This window comes from Salmo salar, chromosome ssa22 (assembly GCF_905237065.1).
Source record: "Salmo salar chromosome ssa22, Ssal_v3.1, whole genome shotgun sequence".
NCBI classification, from domain to species: domain Eukaryota; kingdom Metazoa; phylum Chordata; class Actinopteri; order Salmoniformes; family Salmonidae; genus Salmo; species Salmo salar.
Window position 1 is genome coordinate 27,463,859 of NC_059463.1, and position 19,323 is coordinate 27,483,181.

Sequence of the window (19,323 nt, forward strand, 5' to 3'; positions counted from 1 at the left end):
ATAGAAGCACATTCCACTGGTTCAGGTGCTAGTCACGAGGAAACACATCAAAATATACACAATTTTCTCTCTCTTCTCCCTTCAAATTTTTCTCCTCCATCTCTTTTTCTCTCTCTCCTCTCCTTAGGCCCCCCAACATCTCCAGTAAACATGATATCGTCGGTTAACGGTACGTCAGTAAATCTGGAGTGGGGTCGACCGATGGACTCGGGGGGTCGCAGTGACCTGGTGTACAGCGTGCTCTGTCAGAAGTGCCCTGGTGAGGGGGGGCAGTGTGAGGACTGTACAGCAGGGATGGGGTCAACCAGTGGGGGAGAGGGGATGGGAGGAGGGGGTGGAGGGACAGTGGACCGCTCTGGAGTGGTCCCGGTGCGGTTTGTTCCCCGGCAGAGCTCGCTGACCGAACCCTGGGTGACCGTTCTAAACCTTGTTGCCCACGCCAACTATACCTTCCGTATCCTAGCGATGAATGCGGTGACTCACCTAAGCAATGAGCCGGTGCCCTTCATATCTGTCAACATCACCACGAACCAGGCAGGTAGGGGACACCTGTATCGATTTAAAACATATAAATGTATGCATGTAGGTTGTTTTACCTGTGGATCAAACACATACAGTTTACACATTCAAAATAACATCTCAACAGCTAGGCTGCATGATACATACAGTGCATTCAGAAAGTATTCAGACCGCTTGCCTTTTTCAACATTTTGTTATGTTACAGCCTAATTCTAAAATGGATTAAACAAAACATTTTCCTCATCTACTTGCAACCAAGAACCGATAATGGCAAAGCCAAAAATGTATTACAAATAAAAAACAGAAATACCTTATTTACATAAGTATTCCGACCCTTTGCTTTGAGACTTGAAACAGGTGCATCCTGTTTCCATTGACCATTCTTGTTTGGAGTCTACCTGTGGTAAATTGAATTGTTTGGACATGACGTGGAAAGGTACACACCTGTCTATATGAAGTCCCACAGTTGACAGTCCATGTTAGAGCAAAAACCAAGCCATGAGGTCGAAGGACTTGTCAGTAGAGCTCCGAGACAGGATTGTGTCGAGGCACAGATCTGGGGAAGGGTACCAAAAAATGTCTGCAGCATTGAAGGTCCCCAGGAACACAGTGGCCTCCATCATTCTTAAATGGAAGAAGTCTTCCGAGAGCTGGCAATTGGGGGAAAAGGGCCTTGGTCAGGGAGGTGACCAAGAACCCGATGGTCACTCTCCTTCTGGGAGAACCTTTCAGAAGGACAACCATCTCTGCAGCACTCCACCAATCAGGCCTTTATGGTAGTGGTCAGACGGAAGGAACTCCTCAGTAAAAGGCACATGACAGCCTGCTTGGAGTTTGCCAAAAGGCACCTAAAGGATTCTCAGACGATGAGAAACAAGATTCTCTGGTATGATGAAACCAAGATTGAACTCTTTGGTCTGAATGCCAAGCGTCACGTCTGGAGGAAACCTAGCACCATCCCTACGGTGAAGCATGGTGGTGGCATCATCATGCTGTGGGGATGGTTTTCAGCGGCAGGGACTGGGAGACTAGTCAGGGTCGAGGGAAAGATGAACGAAGCAAGGAATAGAGAGATCTTTGATGAAAACCTGCTCCAGACTGGGGCAAAGGTTCACCTTCCAACAGGACAATGACCCTAAGTACACAGCAAAGACAATGCAGGAGTGGCTTCTGGACAAGTCTCTGAATGTCCTTGAGTGCCCCAGCCAGAGCTTGGACTTTAACCCGATCGAACATCTCTGGAGAGACCTGAAAATAGCTGTGCAGCGACGCTCCCCATCCAACCTGACAGAACTTGAAAGGATCTGCTGAGAAGAATGGGAGAAACTCCCCAAATACAGGTGTGCCAAGCTTGTAGCGTCATACCCAAGAAGACTTGAGGCTGTAAAGTTGCTTCAACAAAGTACTGAGTAAAGGGTCTGAAGACTTATGTAAATGTAATATTTCAGTTTTAATGTTTAATAAATTTGCCAAAATGTATAAAAAACTGTTTTTGCTTTGTCATTATGGGGTATTGTGTGTAGATTGGTAAGGGGGGGGAATGTATTCAATTTTAGAATAAGGCTGTAATGTAACAAAATGTCTAAAAAGTCAAGTGGTCTGAATACTTTCTAAATGCACCATGTTTTGACATATATTGACGTGTTGTAGTTGTGCTCCATGGAACATTGATGTATGTATGTTCTGTTTTCTATTTAAAAAAAATTGTTTCTGTACTTCCTGTTCCTGCTTTCTGTTCAGCCCCTTCCCAGGTGATCGCCATTCGCCAGGAGAACGCCAGTCAGAACAGCGTCACTCTGCAGTGGCACGAGCCTGACCAGCCCAATGGAGTCATACTAGAGTATGACATCAAATACTATGAGAAGGTAGAGTAGATACATACATACATACAAACATATCTACTGTATGTACTGTACATACATACAGTAGATACATACAGTAGATACATATATGCGTGTATGTGTCTCTCTGTCTGTGTTTATGTATGCTGATGTATGCTGATTGATTCGTGAAAGTGACAGCCTAGCAGCAAAGACAAGTTAATTGCTTTGTGGTTCTGCATGCTCTGACTCACAGCTAATGAGGTAAGAAAGATCTGAGCAACACACACACAGACCAGGATCCCCACAGTGGGGGAGGTCACTGGAGACTTGAGGTTGTGTGTATAGAGTGAAAAGTGTCATACACACACACACACGTCTGGATAGTACAGACAGATTAGTGTGGCTGCTGTGTTGTTATCGTAATCTGTGCAAACTCCTGGGGTTACTACTGGATAAATCTGCAATATAAACACTGCTTGTACAGACTGTCTTTATCACAGCTCTCCTCCACCAGGATAAGGAGCAGCAAAGTTATTCCACCCTGAAGGCAAAGGGGACCACGGCCAGGGTGTCTGGCCTGAAGCCTGGTACCAGGTACATTTTTCAGGTCCGGGCCAGAACCTCGGCAGGCTGCGGACGCTTCAGCCAGAATGTGGAGATCCAGACCGGGAAAGCAAGTAAGAGAATGAGTGGAGCACTATTTTCATTTGTAGAATCTCTCACTAGGTTTAGAAGGTTTAGAAGTGCTTTGTATTCTATTGGTGTCTATTGGTGCCAACCTATCTGCAGTGTTATTACAGACTTTACTGTAATATTTACTGTAGTGTTTTTGCAGACTACTATAGTATGCTATAGTATTTACTATAGTACTTTAGAAAAAACACTGCTGTGAATACTACAGTAAAGTCTGCAAAAACACTACAATAAATACTAACGTATATTCCACAAAAACAATACTATAGTATACTACGGTCATGTCTGCAAAACACTATAATGAGTACTATAGCATACTACACTTATGTACACAAAAACACTACAGTAAACACTACGGTATACTACAGTAATGGCTTCATACACACTGCTGTGAACACTACAGTAATGTCTGCAAAAACACTACAGTGAATACTATAGTATATAAATATAGTAATACTGCAGTATTTATACCATAATATATTATTGTATATTTTCATGAGGGACAGAATGGTGCTGGGTTAAAGAGCCATGAATGTCAGTGGGACCAGGAAGCCTTCAGACAATCCTGTAATGCTATAGATCTGTGCTTTGTGTGAGGGCCACCCCTGTCAGGAAAGCTGCTGCTGCGGGCCTAAGCCTCAAAGAGCACTGAACACACACACACGCACACACACACACACACACACACACACACCACCACACACACACACACACACACACACAAACTGGTTGTGTTGTTGTGTGTGTCCAGTTCCTCTGCGCTACGACACTATGACTATCATCTGGATCTGTATGGCGTTGGTCTCTGGCCTGGTCACCTTCCTGGCCATCGTCATCTGCAGGAAACGGCAAGGCAACCCTTTCTTACACTACACCACTACCCGTGATGTGGATGAGTCCTCTCTGACTCTACGTCACTCATATACGTATGTGGGATATTTTTCACTCTACCTTAACAAGGGTTCAAGTAAATTATACCACTGTCTCCATAGGATTCATTTATTTTATAATCAACATTCATATTAGTATTTTATGTTCTATCCTTAATCTGTCTCTGATGTCGTATACCCATATGCATTGAAATCCGTAGGATGACCTCTAATCCCCTATTGAGGACCTCTAGCTCAGTTGGTAGGGCATGGCTCTTGCCATTCCAAGATAGTGGGTTTGATTCCTGGGACCACCCATCCATAAATAACGTATGCAAGCATGACTGTAAGGTGCATTTGATAAAAGCGTCTGATAAATGGATAATTTTTTTACCCCCATAGGCTCCAGTGCTACAGTAACTGTCTATTTTCAATCCAACAGTCCCACAATCCCTCAGCACAGGAAACCAAGGAGATAGTCTCTCTAACTTTGTTAATGCTTTTAAATAGCCCAGAGTAGTTCTCACTCTAGATTATGGCATGTGTTAGTTAGCAGTGGAAAGTCAGGTCATCTCCCAGAGTTTCTGCATGGGTAATGTTCAGACCCAGCTGAGTTTTGTACTTCTAAACAGTCAGTTTAATTATTATGGCTGTTCATGTTAGTTAAATAACAATGCTAATGTTTTCAGTTATCCCTCTCCTTCTCTCTTTTGATGTCTATAATTTACATCTTCCATAAATAATTTGTGGATTTAATTAATTCCAACTTCGACGCATGTTAGCATTTTCAAGCGGAGTCTGAAAGATAGAATGAGAGGAAAACCGTGAGAAGTGTGGTGTATCCCCGTGTGACTCTAAACTATTCCAAACTACTGTTTGATATACAGACACTGTGGCTATAGCAAGGCCTTCCAGGACTCTGATGAGGAGAAGATGCACTACCAGAATGGCCATGGTATGTTTGGATTATTATATTTTCATCCTCAGTGTACACAGTTCACTTCCTGTTTGATTCAGATTTATTGAGGTACAAAATCTCAGTACTGCAGTCTCTCTCTCCCTCCTCTCCCTCTCTCTCTCTCTCCTAGCCTCCCCTTTCTCTCTCTGTATCTCCCCCTCTCTCTCTCTCTCTCTCTCTCTCTCTCTTTCCCTCTGTGTCTCTCTCCCCCTCTCTCTCTTTCTCCCTCTCCCTCTTCCCTCTCTTTCCAGTGACAGTCTCATGTAGCATATTGTTTCCATCCAGTGGTATGTGACCAGATGCTAATGTTGTCTATTTTAGTGTCATTCCCCGACGTGCGATTCTACATCGACCCACACACCTACGAGGACCCCTGCCAGGCCGTCCACGAGTTTGCCCGAGAAATTGAAGCTTCCAGGATCAGAATAGAGAAAATCATTGGGTCAGGTAAACTGAAAATCATTGGCTGAAGTAAAGGCTGCGGTGTGCAGCGGAGAGGAATGGCACAGTGGAATCAGAGCGTTGCATGGGGCTGTCAATCAAACACCGAGACACACAGGGAATAATAACATCACACTGGCACAGCAGGACATGGTAACACACAGGCATCATAATCATGGCTGTTAACAGTGACCTTTAGGGTTGTAGTTGTTGATAAGACACATTAGACAGAAAGGGAAAGGGGAAGGAATGTAATGATGTGTTCTGTGACTTTTCAAAGCATAAAGCAGGAGATGAGATTAGGAAACAATTTATTTTTGTTCGAATGAATCTATCACTCAATGAATAGATGAGTCTATATTGTGGTCGTCCTGGAGGAGTACACCTAAACGTGTGTGTGTGTGTGTGCAGGTGAGTTTGGGGAGGTGTGTTACGGGCGGATGCGTCTCCCAGGGAAGAGAGACATTCCGGTGGCTTTGAAGACACTGAAGGCAGGATACAGTGACAAGCAGAGGAGGGACTTCCTGGCTGAGGCATCAATCATGGCCCAGTTCGACCACCCTAACGTCATTCACCTGGAGGGAGTGGTCACACGCAGTAAGATTCCATTTGATTTGATTCAACTCCATTTTCAGTTTGATGCAATTCAATGTCTTTACTACGTATGAATTCAATTCAAGAAGTAAGTACATACGCCCATAGAAATAAGAATTAATAGAATGGGCTTGGAAGCTCTAACACTGGGTACACTCGCAATGGCTGACTGGTATTGTGATGCAATAATTTCCATGGTATTTTGGAATGTTCAATCAACTGATGCTGGATTGCCATGGTAATGTAGAATGTTCATTCAAATAATGGTAAGGCTCCTGCAATGGAATGTATTTTTGTAATGTCAGTTATCACAGCACAGATTGAAGGGTACACTTCCTGCTTTTACTTCCTGGCATGGATACACTCAAAATGGCTGCCAGTCCAACCATTATGCCATCATTGACTTGAATGGAGAAGCCCTTTGTATTCATTCTTATTTCTATGCATATGCCGACCTGATGTAAGTTACTCCTGTATAGTTACTGTGGAATAACTCTTCCTCTCTCCCTTCCTCCCTTACTACCTTACACCCTCCCTCCCTTATTCCCTTATCCCACCTTCTCACTTACCCTCCCTCCCTCCCTCACTTACTCCCCCTCCCTCCATAACCCCCTTACTCCCTTACCCCCCTTCATCCCTTACCCCCCTCCACATCCCTTACCTTCCCTTACCCCCTCCATCCCTTACTCCCTTACCCCCCTCCATCCCTTACTCCCTTACCCCCTTCCATCCCTTACCTTCCCTTACCCCCCTCCATCCCTTACTCCCTTACCCCCCTTCATCCCTTACCCCCCCTCCACATCCCTTACCTTCCCTTACCCCCCTCCATCCCTTACTCCCTTACCCCCCTCCATCCCTTACCTTCCCTTACCCCCTTCCATCCCTTACCTTCCCTTACCCCCCTCCATCCCTTACTCCCTTAACCCCCTTCATCCCTTACCCCCCTCCACATCCCTTACCTTCCCTTACCCCCTCCATCCCTTACTCCCTTACCCCCCTCCATCCCTTACCTTCCCTTATCCCCTTCCATCCCTTACTCCCTTACCCCCCTCCATCCCTTACCTTCCCTTATCCCCTTCCATCCCTTACCTTCCCTTACCCCCCTCCATCCCTTACCTTCCCTTATCCCCTTCCATCCCTTACCTTCCCTTACCCCCCTCCATCCCTTACCTTCCCTTACCCCCTCCATCCCTTACCTTCCCTTATCCCCTTCCATCCCTTACCTTCCCTTACCCCCCTCCATCCCTTACCTTCCCTTACCCCCCCTCCATCCCTTACCTTCCCTTATCCCCTTCCATCCCTTACTCCCTTACCCCCCTCCATCCCTTACCTTCCCTTATCCCCTTCCATCCCTTACCTTCCCTTACCCCCCTCATTCCCTTGTTCACCCTCCCTCCCTCTCTCTCTCTCTCTCTCTCTCTCTCTCTCTCTCTCTCTCTCTCTCTCTCCCTCCCTCCCTTGCAATTTTACCCCCCCCCTCCTTACTCCCTTCCCTCCCCCCTCCCTCCTTACTCCCTTCCCTCCCTCCCTTACTATTTTACCCCCCCCCCCCAGGTAAACCAGTCATGATCATCACTGAGTACATGGAGAATGGATCTCTGGACTCTTTCCTGAGGGTTTGTTGCTTTTATAAGGATTTCATCTATTTTTCCCATACCCTCTCACTCTCCCTCTCTCCCACACTCACTCTCTCTCTTTCTTTCTCTTGTAGAGAAATAGTTTTTGAAGCACTTGACATCTGAAATCTCAATCAATATGCCTCTAACTAACACTACAATCTCTCTCAATCTCAATCCCCGTTCTTCTCCTCCTCATCTCCTCCTCTTAGAGACATGATGGTCAGTTCACTATAATCCAGTTGGTGGGCGTGATGCGTGGCATCGCGGCGGGTATGACCTACCTGGCAGACCTAGGCTACATACACCGCGACCTGGCAGCTCGTAACATCCTGGTCAACAGCAACATGGTGTGTAAGGTGTCTGACTTCGGCCTGTCCAGAGTCCTGGAGGACGATCCTGATGCAGCATACACCACCAGCGTGAGTTCACACTTTAATGTTAGATACATTCTAAAACTCTAATATATACTACATTATAATACTGTTGTAGCCCGAGTTCTCTAGTTCTGGTTCTGTTTTCTATTCCGTGGTGATGCCAGTGGTTGTTCTAGTTCTGGTTCTAGTGCGTTTCTATTCCCTTCAGGGTGGTAAGATTCCAATCCGCTGGACAGCGCCGGAGGCCATCGCCTACAGGAAGTTCTCCTCTTCCAGTGACGTGTGGAGCTATGGCGTGGTCATGTGGGAGGTCATGTCATATGGGGAGAGGCCATACTGGAACCTCACCAACAGAGATGTGAGTGGATTGGAGAGGACACACACACACACATACAGTACATGCAAACCACACATACACTCATAAGAAAACATGTGTGTAATGATACCTGCATATCTCTCTCTTTCTGTGTGTGTGTGTGTGTGTGTGTGTGTGTGTGTGTGTGTGTGTGTGTGTGTGTGTGTGTGTGTGTGTGTGTGTGTGTGTGTGTGTGTGTGTGTGTGTGTGTGTGTGTGTGTGTGTGTGTGTGTGTAGGTGATAAAGTCAGTAGAGGAGGGCTACAGGCTACCTGCTCCTATGGGCTGTTCAGGTGCTCTACACACTCTCATGCTGGACTGCTGGCAAAAGGACCGCAACGAGAGGCCCCGGTTCTGCCAGATTGTTACAGTTTTAGACAAGCTGATCCGGAACCCGGAGAACCTCAAGTCCATGGACACGCTGTGCAGGTGAACATGCTGCTAGGCAACCATCGCCGGGGCAACCATCGCTTGGGCAATACATTGTCTGGACAACGCACTGCAAATCCACTCTCAACTTATCTGTCAAACATGAGCTGTGGGATAAAGTTACACCCCAAAGTTTCCCTCAAACTTCCCCGGCTGACGCGAGGGAGACAGGTTGCCTTAAGAGAGCAAGGAACGGCCTTGTTAGTTTTCCAATAAGCTCATCTCTGATAGACATGCGCTCTGTTAAATAAGAGCCTGGCTGTGATATTGACATTGATAGTCCGGGAATCAGAGAGCATCAGAGTGAAGAGCGGCTCGAGTTAGAGTTGGACCTGTGTTAAATTGCTTCTTTCAGATCCATGGTCCCATAGAGTTACTGGTGCATGTCGGGGAGATGGAGGGATGAGGAGAAGAGGAGGAGAGGGGGAGGAGGGGGTGTTAAGGATTTCTCTCTGTATTAATCTAGCCAAACCAGCCATCCTGCAATCAGAGCAGCCACCCCTTCTCTATCATTTTAACAGCTATTGATTTTCTGCCTTAGCTGCTAGTGCATTTCAACACCTTTTTTCCTCTCCACCTCTTTTTTCCCCATCTCTCCCTTTCTTCATGTCTCCCCTCTCCCTTCTGTCTGTGTGTTTGTCCTATCTCCTTTTCTTCCTCTTTTCTCTCTTTCTCACTCTTTCTCTCTCTGTCCCTTCTCTCTCTCTCTCTCTCTCTCTCTGTCTCTCAGGTTAGGCACACCTCCTATTATGGACAGAAGTATCCCAGACTTCAGCAGCTGTAGTTCTGTGGATGAGTGGCTGGACACCATCAAGATGGGCCGATACAAGGACCATTTTGCTGCAGGAGGCTACCTGACCCTAGGCCACGTCATAGGCATGAACCAAGGGTGAGAGGCAAGGCCATAGCATCATTCTCCAATCACATCATCCACATGTCATTGATGCTTAAGAGTAATTTAGGCTGTCTGATGAGTGTGTTCATGTGTGACTCTGTCCCATCTCTGTGTGTCCTACAGGGATATCCACAGGCTGGGGGTGACACTGATGGGCCACCAGAAGAAGATCATGACCAGTGTACAGCTGATGCGTGTCCAGGTGCTCAACAGAAGTGTGCCCTCGGTGCACGTATAACTTCAGCCTCAAGGCTTCTCCAGCCAGCCGATTTTCAAATCTAGCCCCAGGCTTCTGAGGCCTAGTCGGAACTCATGGGAATTGATCTATGACTATCAGAGAAACTACAATGTCCGGGTGACATTTTGGTTAACTTTTCAAGACCTCTTCTTTGAGAGATTGAAACTTCAAGAGTACGGATGAAGGGACTTGAGTACCATAGCCTTTGTTTTTCCTATTCAGATATGTTTCATGTCTTGTTTGTAAAAATGTATGGACTGCCTTAATCTCCACAAATGATTTAAATGTTGTTGTATACAAAGAGAGATTCTATTCATATTAATGTATCAGTTAAGTATACGTTACAATGGATCTGAGTGATAGCCTAGCATACAGTAAGAAAGAGACTGGCAAGGGCTGGAGCACTGAGCTGTGTCCCCCAGCACACAGCTTCTCCTATGGTTCCCCTGAGAACCGGCCCCAGGCCCCTGTCCACTTACGTGGCACAAGAAGACCCTGGACCTGAACCTGACAGTGGACAAACAGCAACAACCTAGTCGACTCACCAGAAATTCCAAGTCTCCTCCACTAAGAAGGAGGCCAGCTCCAATTTGGCTATGAAAGACTGTACGGAGTCACAATCTCACACAGTAAACTTTCGAAGGACCCTAGGAGAGAAGCACTGTGTTCTCTCCCTGGTACAGCTGCGTAGCGCACAACTACTGTAGAACAGATGTATGGATGATGACTCATTGTGATTATAGTGTTTTGACTCTGTGGTGGTAAGGACAAAACAAGGAATAGGGAAAGTGCTGAATGTGGAATGTTTTTATCTAAATACTCTGAAAACAATATTATTGACGATCCTAGTTCCACTGTGCAATCAAGAGAATGGTTTTCTAATGCACCTATGTTTGATTTCCTGAATAAGTGGTCTATGTCTCTTTTTATTAGAGAAGAAGCTCATTATATTCCCTGATTATGCATTGTATAACTATGGTGACATTTCAATAATGTTTCCAGATTTTTCTCCTGAGACACTTTTTAAATAAAAAACTGGACTTCAATAGAAATTCCATATTTTATGAAGGTATGTTTTATTAGATCTATCAATTGACAAACAGCCTTCAGTTTTCTATACCAGTACATACCTACGGTCACTAGAACTGTTTTCTATACCAGTACATCTGTGGTCACTACAACTGTTTTCTATACCAGTACATACCTACGGTCACTACAACAGGATGTACTAACCTCTGTCTGAAATTAGGGGCTCTATTCAATCAGTATCGCTGAATCGTTACAGATTGCTCAATAGATATTTTAAGGACATTTATGATTAAGCCGAAATATGCAGCGTTTAACGTGAACGTCTCCACTAACGCAGGAACATTGCCTTTAAATTTCAATCACGCTGTAACGCTGAACTTCCGCAATACGGATTGAATAGAGCCCTAGGTCTATTTGCTCTCAAACAAAATTCAAAAGACAAACGCTTTTTGCAAAGATTGATGGATCATCCTTGTTTGTCATGTTGAATCATATAATACAAATAGTGACTGAAAAAGCAATACCCCTCTGTATGCACGGCTCAGTGCTGAGTCCACTGCCATGATTCACCTGGGAATAAATAAAATGGGTTTAACACAACTGACCTGTCTCGCCTGGGATGTTGCAGAATGTTTCACATTCCAATTCGGAACACAACACAGTGACTAATGTAGGAATGAATAGAAATTGAACAAAACAGGGTTAGGGTTACAGTAATGGATAGGGTTAGGGTCTATGTGTGTGGACATGAAGCTTGGCTTAGGGTTGTGGTTAGGGTCTATCCAGGATGTGGGCATGTAGTTTGGGTTAAGGTTGGGGTTAGGGTTATGATAATAGCTATGGTTTGATCTGGAGTGTGGCCTTGAAGCTATACATTCCATCCCTGGATTTAGGTATGTTTTAAACCATTTCACCAGAAGTTAATTGAAGCTGGGGTTAAGGTTAGGGTTAGTGTTCGGGTTGATCCATGGTGTGGCCTTGGAGCTACACATTCCATCCCTGGATTGAGGTAAGTTTTAAAACATTTCACTTGAAGTTCACCGAGGCTAGGGTTAAGGTTAGGGTAAAAAAAAAAGATATTTGATGAAAAATTGTATTTGGCCTTACTGCTATTAGCCGATACAAACACATTGAATAACATATTCACTACATGGAACAACAGATAGTCCCAAAAAACAAATCTAAAGGAAGTTTGTTCTGAAGTGTCTGTCCTAGTATATCTGAGAGATATAAGAAAGATCAGGATATATATATATATATATATATATATATATATATATATATATATATATATATATATCCAAACATATTTAACCCCTTATTTTTGGCACTAAACAGTCTCCACACATACTTCCATGATTTTTTTCCACTGGTACCGGGGATCTTCAGACGAGACGTGAGGCCTGTGGGCGTCCTAGAGCAAAACAACCGACATGTACAGTACGTCTTCGTGAGACACTTACCTTTCCACAAACTGTTCAGATGCTACAGACAGAAGTTAGAAGATCGGCAGTACTGACTTCAGACAGGTCACAAGACACTTGTGGGGGTCATAGAGCAAAAGAGATCTTATCTTTCCATAGAGGGATCATAATATTTTTCCTGGGCCAAACCGTTCGGAGGGTACTTTACACCACTGTGTGCTTGTAATAGTTTGTAGGCCAGACCGTTAAGCCAGATCAGAGGCAGTAGGGATGACTAGTTATACTGATAGGTGCGTGAATTGGACCATATTGCTGTCCTGCCTGAGCATTCTAAATGTAACTTGTACTTTTGGGTGTCAGGAAAAATGTATGGGAGTAAAAACAACATATTTTCTTTAGGAATGTAGTGGAGTAAAAGTAAAAGTTATAAAAAATATGAATTTATTATTTATTTATTTTTTCACCTTGATTTAACCAGGTAAACTAGTTGAGAACAAGTTCTCATTTACAACTGTGACCTGGCCAAGATAAAGCAAAGCAGTGCGACACAAACAACAACACATAGTTACACATAGAATAAACAAGCGTACAGTCAATAACACAATATAAAAAAAGGAAAGTCTATATACAGTGTGTGTAAATGGCTTGAGGAGGTAAGGCAATAAATACACCATAGAAGCGAAGTAATTACAATTTAGCAAATTAACACTGTAGTGAGAGATGAGCAGATGGTGATGTGCAAGTAGAAATACTGGTGCGCAAAAGAGCAGAAAAGTAAATAAAAACAATATGGGGATGAGGTAGGTAGAATGAGTAGGCTATTTACAGATGGGCTATGCACAGCTGCAGCAATCGGTTAGCTGCTCAGTTAGCTGATGTTTAAAGTTAGTGAGGGAAATATAAGTCTCCAGCTTCAGCGATTTTTGCAATTTGTCCCAGTCATTGGCACCAGAGAACTGGAAGGAAAGGCGGCCAAAGGAGGTGTTGGCTTTGGGGATGACTAGTGAGATATACCTGCTGGAGCGCGTGCTACAGGTGGGTGTTGTTATCGTGACCAGTGAGCTGAGGTAAGGCGGAGCTTTACCTAGCAGAGACTTATAGATGACCTGGAGCCAGTGGGTCTGGCGACGAATATGTAGCGAGGGCCAGCCGACTAGAGCATACAGGTTGTGGTGGATGAATCAGAATTAGTTGAGTAACATAGATAATTAAGGTGTTTTATTAGTATAATATGCTTATGTGAGATACTTGTCATTAGAAAGTGTCCTTTGGACTCTGGTGTCTTTCACTTGCACCTTTCCCTTCGCTGGGGCTGTCACTTGGGGCCCAGAGAGGGGAGAGGTCAGACTTGTTTTTTACATGTCTCTGTTGCTATGCAGAATATCAGCAAGAGAGGAGGACTGAATGAAACATTGTCTTCATATGTGAATGTCTTTACCTATTCTTAAACCATGTGAAGGGATGGCGTGATTAATGGGGAACCAATTATTTTTCTCCACAATGTCTGTGTGCAAGTCACTCCCCTCAGTGAGCTTGTCCAGGAGTGGGAACAAGAGGTGTCTTAATGAGGATGGGCCTCTATGAGATAGCACTGACAGAGGAGATTTATGATGTATTTTGATAAGAACGCCTAAAAAGCATTCCAGAGGACATCAAATCAAATCAAATGTATTTATATAGCCCTTCTTACATCAGCTGATATCACAAAGTGCTGTACAGAACCCCAGCCTAAAACCCCAAACAGCAAGCAATGCAGGTGTAGAAGCACGGTGGCTAAGAAAAACTCCCTAGAAAGGCCAAAACATAGGAAGAAACCTAGAGAGGAACCAGGCTATGAGGGGTGGCCAGTCCTCTTCTGGCTGTGCCGGGTGGACATTATAACAGCACATGGCCTAGATGTTCAAATGTTCATAAATGACCAGCATTGTCAAATAATAATAATCATAGTAGTTGTCGAGGGTGCAACAAGTCAGTAACACAAGAGTAAGTGTCAGTTGGCTTTTTCATAGCCGATCTTTGAGAGTATCTCTACCGCTCCTGCTGTCTCTAGAGAGTTGAAAACAGCAGGTCTGGGACAGGTAGCACGTCCGGTGAATAGGTCAGGGTTCCAGCAGGTCTGGGACAACAGGTCTGGGACAGGTAGCACGTCCGGTGAACAGGTCACGGTTCCATAGCTGCAGGCAGAACAGTTGGAACTGGAGCAGCAGCACGGCCAGGTGAACTGGGGACAGCAAGGAGTCATCAAGCCAGGTAGTCCTGAGGCATGGTTCTAGGGCTCAGGTCCTCCGAGAGAGAGAAAGAAAGAAAGAGAGAATTAGAGAGAGCATATTTAAATTCACACAGTACACCGGAAAAGACAAGAGAAATACTCCAGATGTGACAGACTGACCCTAGCCCCCCGACACATAAACTACTGCAGCATAAATACTGGAGGCTGAGACAGGAGGGGTCAGGAGACACTGTGGCCCCATCCGATGAAACCCCCGGACAGGGCCAAACAGGTAGGATATAACCCCACCCACTTTGCCAAAGCACAGCCTCCACACCACTGGAGGGATATCTCCAACCACCAACATACCATCCCGGGACAAGGCCGAGTATAGCCCACAAAGATCTCCGCCACGGCACAGCCCAAGGGGGGGCGCCAACCCAGACAGGAAGACCACGTCAGTGACTCAACCCACTCAAGTGACGCACCCCTCCCAGGGACGGCATGGAAGAACACCAGTAAGCCAGTGACTCAGCCCCCGTAATAGGGGTAGAGGCAGAGAATCCCAGTGAGCTAATAGTTCTGTTTTATACCGTACCAGGGAGGGACGGTTCTAGGGAGACCAGACACCGGTCTATATAATGAACACTGTTGAGATAGCAGTTGCTGTCTACTGTGTTTTATAGATATCTTTTCATACAAAACTTAACCTTGTGACCCATTCTATGTATCTGTGGTTCATCATGTACGTTGAGAGGGGTGGACCTTGAGTATAAAAGCTCTTTGTATTGAAGGTGTAGTCACCTTTTCAATGGCATCATTGAAGGTCAAGTGCTTTTGCAAAAGTATCTTAAGTATTAAAGATGTAGTTTAACTCAGACAGGTGTGTTTGTAACTCTCCTCATTTGGTAATGCAGAAATTAGCCACCACAAGGTCGCAGTGGTGGGTGGTATAAGGGGCTTTGGTGACAAAACAGATGGCACTGTGATAGACTGCATCCAGTTTGCTGAGTAGAGTATTGGAAGCTATTTTTAAATGACATTGCCGAAGTCGAGGATCGGTAGGATAGTCAGTTTTACGAGGGTATGTTTGGCGGTGAGTGAAGGAGGCTTTGTTGCGAAATAGGAAGCCGATTCTAGATTTAATTTTGGATTGGAGATGTTTAATGTGAGTCTGGAAGGAGAGTTTACAGTCTAGCCAGACACCTAGGTATTTGTAGTTGTCCACATATTCTAAGTCAGAACATTCCAGAGTAGTGATGCTAGTCGGGTGGGCGGATGCTGGCAGCAAACGGTTGAAAAGCATGCATTTGGTTTTACTAACGTTTAAGAGCAGTTGGAGGCCACGGAAAGAATAGTAAAGTAAAGTACAGATACCCCCCAAAAAGTATTTATGCTTAAGGACTTTACACCACTGTGTGCTTGTAATAGTTTGTATGCCAAACCTTTCGGACGCTACAGACGATTTTGTGAGAAGACTGATTTTTGGGATGTCTCATGGTCTGATATGATATGAATTGTGGACAAGAAGCTAGGGTTAGGTTTAGTGCTAGGGCTGATCTGAGTTGTGGACAAGAGGCTAGGGTTAGGGTTAGGTTTAGTCCTGGGGTTGATCTCAGTTGTGGACAAGAAGCTAGGTTCAGGGTTGCAAAATCCCAACATTGTGGTTCTGAATGCTTTGATCTGACTGGGACTGCTGGAACAAAACTCTGCCCGATTGCAAGGCTGTCACAGGTCGGAAACAATGGACTTCGACTGCTTGACTTATTGTTGCTGAGTGCGTCTGTGCTTCTCTGTGCAATTAAACTTCACTTCAACCAGAGAAACTTAACAAAAAAATCACTGTTGAATCTTGGTCAGGGTGTCTGAGTAATTGGCCTCTCATTCACCTTTAAGAGAGCTAGAGCTAATCCTCTCCTCAGTGAAAGTGAAACGAGACAGAAAGAACACTATTAATCTCATTATGGCCATGTGCTTTGTTACCATGGAATCCCACACCGAATTATCAGTTGCTGACCCATCCCCATGACGACACTGTACCCCTCCTACTCATGATAACTGTGAGTGTTCTAGACTGTCCCCTGGTTGACTTGTCGCTGGGCGACAGAGAGTGGGTCATGATGAGTCATGACAGAGTGTGTTTGCTGTTTGTTATCGCTAATACTCAGGTCCTCATTGCAAAAGAAACCGCCAACATTAGAGATTCATTATAATCCTTAAGCATTTAATGTAAAACTCCCCATCAAAAATACACTTTCATTAAAATGCTTGAGCATTCAATGTAAATTTCATCTCCGCTATATAATGAAGTCTTTTGAACAACCTTGGAACAATGCAACACTACATTTAAATTGTTGTGTATCCTAATGTGCTGCTGTCAATGCATCACATCCAATAAATAATTAAGTTTGCCCTTGACACAGAGCCAGAAGGGACTGTCCAATACTGTGTATTGTTTCCTGGTTGTTTCAGACATTTTTGTCAAGGTATGTGTCTGTGGCAGCAGGGTGTGATTGTGGGTTGGCTGTTGTGTTAATTGGACACAGTAGCCTCGTCTGACATCTGAAGAAAGAGATGGGTTGATTGAGAGCGTTCAAGCAGTACATGATAGAGCGCTGGGAGCCATAGGGTTGTATAAGGTCAGGGTGTGAATCTCCTACCAGTTTAATAACTGCACACAAACTTAGCTCCTACTGATGCCTCCATCTCTCTGTCTTATTCTGAAAATAGGAATCATATATATTCTATTTTTACACTAGCTAACTGACTTCAAGAGACTTTGCTGGCTGCATCAGTGTCACTGTTAAAATACTAGAGACGCATATGCTAGATTGAACTGTAATTACCACATTGAGAATGGGATTGATACACTAGCAGGGCAGAGGAAAGATATAAAAAGAACCCACATACTGTTAAAGCCTTCCGCCAGTTATAAAAGGTGCAGCAAAATACTTATGTGCTAACTCCCTCAACAATTTGACTGTTCGTGTGTATAGGAGTTCTGAGAGTGTGTGTGCTTGCAGTGGTAGAAAAAGTATTCAATTATCATACTTGAGTAAAAGTAAAGATACATTAATAGAAAATCACTCCCTTGCAAGTCACCCAGTAAAATACTACTTGAGAAAAAGTCTAAAAGTATCTGGTTTAAAATCTCTTTAAGTACAGTTGTGGAAAAAGTACAAAATTGTCATACTTTAGTAAAAGTATAAACTAAAAGTAAATACTATACATAAAATGTCTGATATTAAAGCTGCAATATGTTACTTTTTGGGCAACAACCAAATTCACAGAGAAATGAGAGTTATAGATCTGTAATTCTCAATGAAAGCAAGTCTAAGAAGTGGTCGATCTGTTCTATGTGAGCTATTTCTATGCTTCCTGTTCTTACTTTCGGTTTTGTACACCAGCTTCAAACAGCTGAAAATACAATATTTTTGGTTATGGAAAATATATTTTGCAGCGGGTTAGATGGTACAATGATTCTCTACACTATACTTACTGGTTTTGTCACATAAACTGAAATTAGGCAAACTATTTGAATTTTAGCAACCAGGAAATGCATAGTGCATCTTTAAGCAAACCAGATTGCACAATTATCCTTTATTTTTTTATTGATTTACGGACAGACAGGGGCACACTCCAACACTCAGACATAATTTACAAATGCAGTATTTGTGTTTAGTGAGTCATCCAAATCAGAGGTAGTAGGGATGACATCGCGTTATATTGATAGGTGCGTGAATTGGACCACATTGCTCTCCTGTCTAAGCATTTTAAATGTAACTAGTACTTTTAGGTGTCACGGAAGTTGTATGGGAGTAAAAAGTACATGTAGTGCATTCGGAAAGTATTCGGACCCCTCGACTTTTCCACATTTAGTTACGTTACAGCCTTTTCTAAAATTGATTAAATGATTGTTTTTCCTCATAAATCTACACAAAATACCCCATAATGACAAAGTGAAAACAGGTTCTTAGAAATGTTTGCAAATGTATTAAAAAGGAAAAACAGAAATACCTTCTTTATATAAGTATTCAGACCCTTTGCTATGAGATTCAAAATGTTGCTCTGGTGCATCCTGTTTCCATTGATTATCCTTGAGATGTTTCTACAACTTGATTGGAGTCCACCTGTGGTAAATTCAATTGATTGGACATGATTTGGAAAGGCACACACCTGTATATATAAGGTCCCACAGTTGACAGTGCATGTCAGAGCAAAAACCAAGCCATGAGGTCGAAAGAATTGTCCATAGTGCTCCGAAACAGGATTGTGTCAAGGCACAGATCTGGGAAGGGTACCAAAATATTTCAGCAGCATTGAAGGTCCCCAAGAACACAGTGGCCTCCATCATTCTTAAATGTAAGTTTAGAACCACCAATACTCTTCCTAGAGCTGGCTGCCCAGCCAAACTGAGCAGTAGGGGGAGAAGGGCCTAGGTCAGGGAGATGACCAAGAACCCGATGGTCACTCTGACAGAGCTCCAGAGTTCCTCTGTAGAGATGGGAGAGCTTTCCAGAAGGACAACCATCTCTGCAGCACTTCACCAATCAAGTCTTTATGATAGAGTGGTCAGACAGAAGCCACTCCTCAGTAAAAGGCACACGACAGCCTGCTTGGAGTTTGCCAAAAGACACCTAAAGGACTCTCAGACCACGAGAAACTATCTGTTATCAAGGTAAGACCCAAGTGCAGACGGTGTGAAGTAACAATGTTTATTGTAACAACAGGGGCAGCCAAACGACAGTTCAAGGCAGGCAGGGGTCGATAATCCAGAGTAGGAGCAAAGGTACAGGACAGCAGGCAGGCTCAGGGTCAGGGACAGGCATAGGGGTCAAGGGGGCAGGTACAGGAT

At 44.1% G+C, this 19,323-nt stretch overlaps 1 protein-coding gene across 1 annotated transcript in view; it reads left to right on the forward strand.

Moving 5' to 3' along the window:
- Window positions 1-11,423, forward strand: part of LOC106583107 (ephrin type-A receptor 8) — a 170,070-nt gene extending 158,647 nt beyond the window's left edge. The window contains exons 7-19 of the mRNA XM_014166932.2: window positions 128-538; window positions 2,260-2,384; window positions 2,857-3,019; window positions 3,787-3,961; window positions 4,792-4,859; window positions 5,184-5,309; window positions 5,715-5,900; window positions 7,452-7,513; window positions 7,726-7,935; window positions 8,099-8,248; window positions 8,483-8,673; window positions 9,404-9,562; window positions 9,692-11,423. Of these exons, the coding sequence (XP_014022407.1) occupies window positions 128-538; window positions 2,260-2,384; window positions 2,857-3,019; window positions 3,787-3,961; window positions 4,792-4,859; window positions 5,184-5,309; window positions 5,715-5,900; window positions 7,452-7,513; window positions 7,726-7,935; window positions 8,099-8,248; window positions 8,483-8,673; window positions 9,404-9,562; window positions 9,692-9,806 (2,141 nt within the window). The 3' untranslated portion in view covers window positions 9,807-11,423. The remainder of the gene's footprint in view (window positions 1-127; window positions 539-2,259; window positions 2,385-2,856; window positions 3,020-3,786; window positions 3,962-4,791; window positions 4,860-5,183; window positions 5,310-5,714; window positions 5,901-7,451; window positions 7,514-7,725; window positions 7,936-8,098; window positions 8,249-8,482; window positions 8,674-9,403; window positions 9,563-9,691) is intronic.
- Window positions 11,424-19,323: the final 7,900 nt, after the last annotated feature.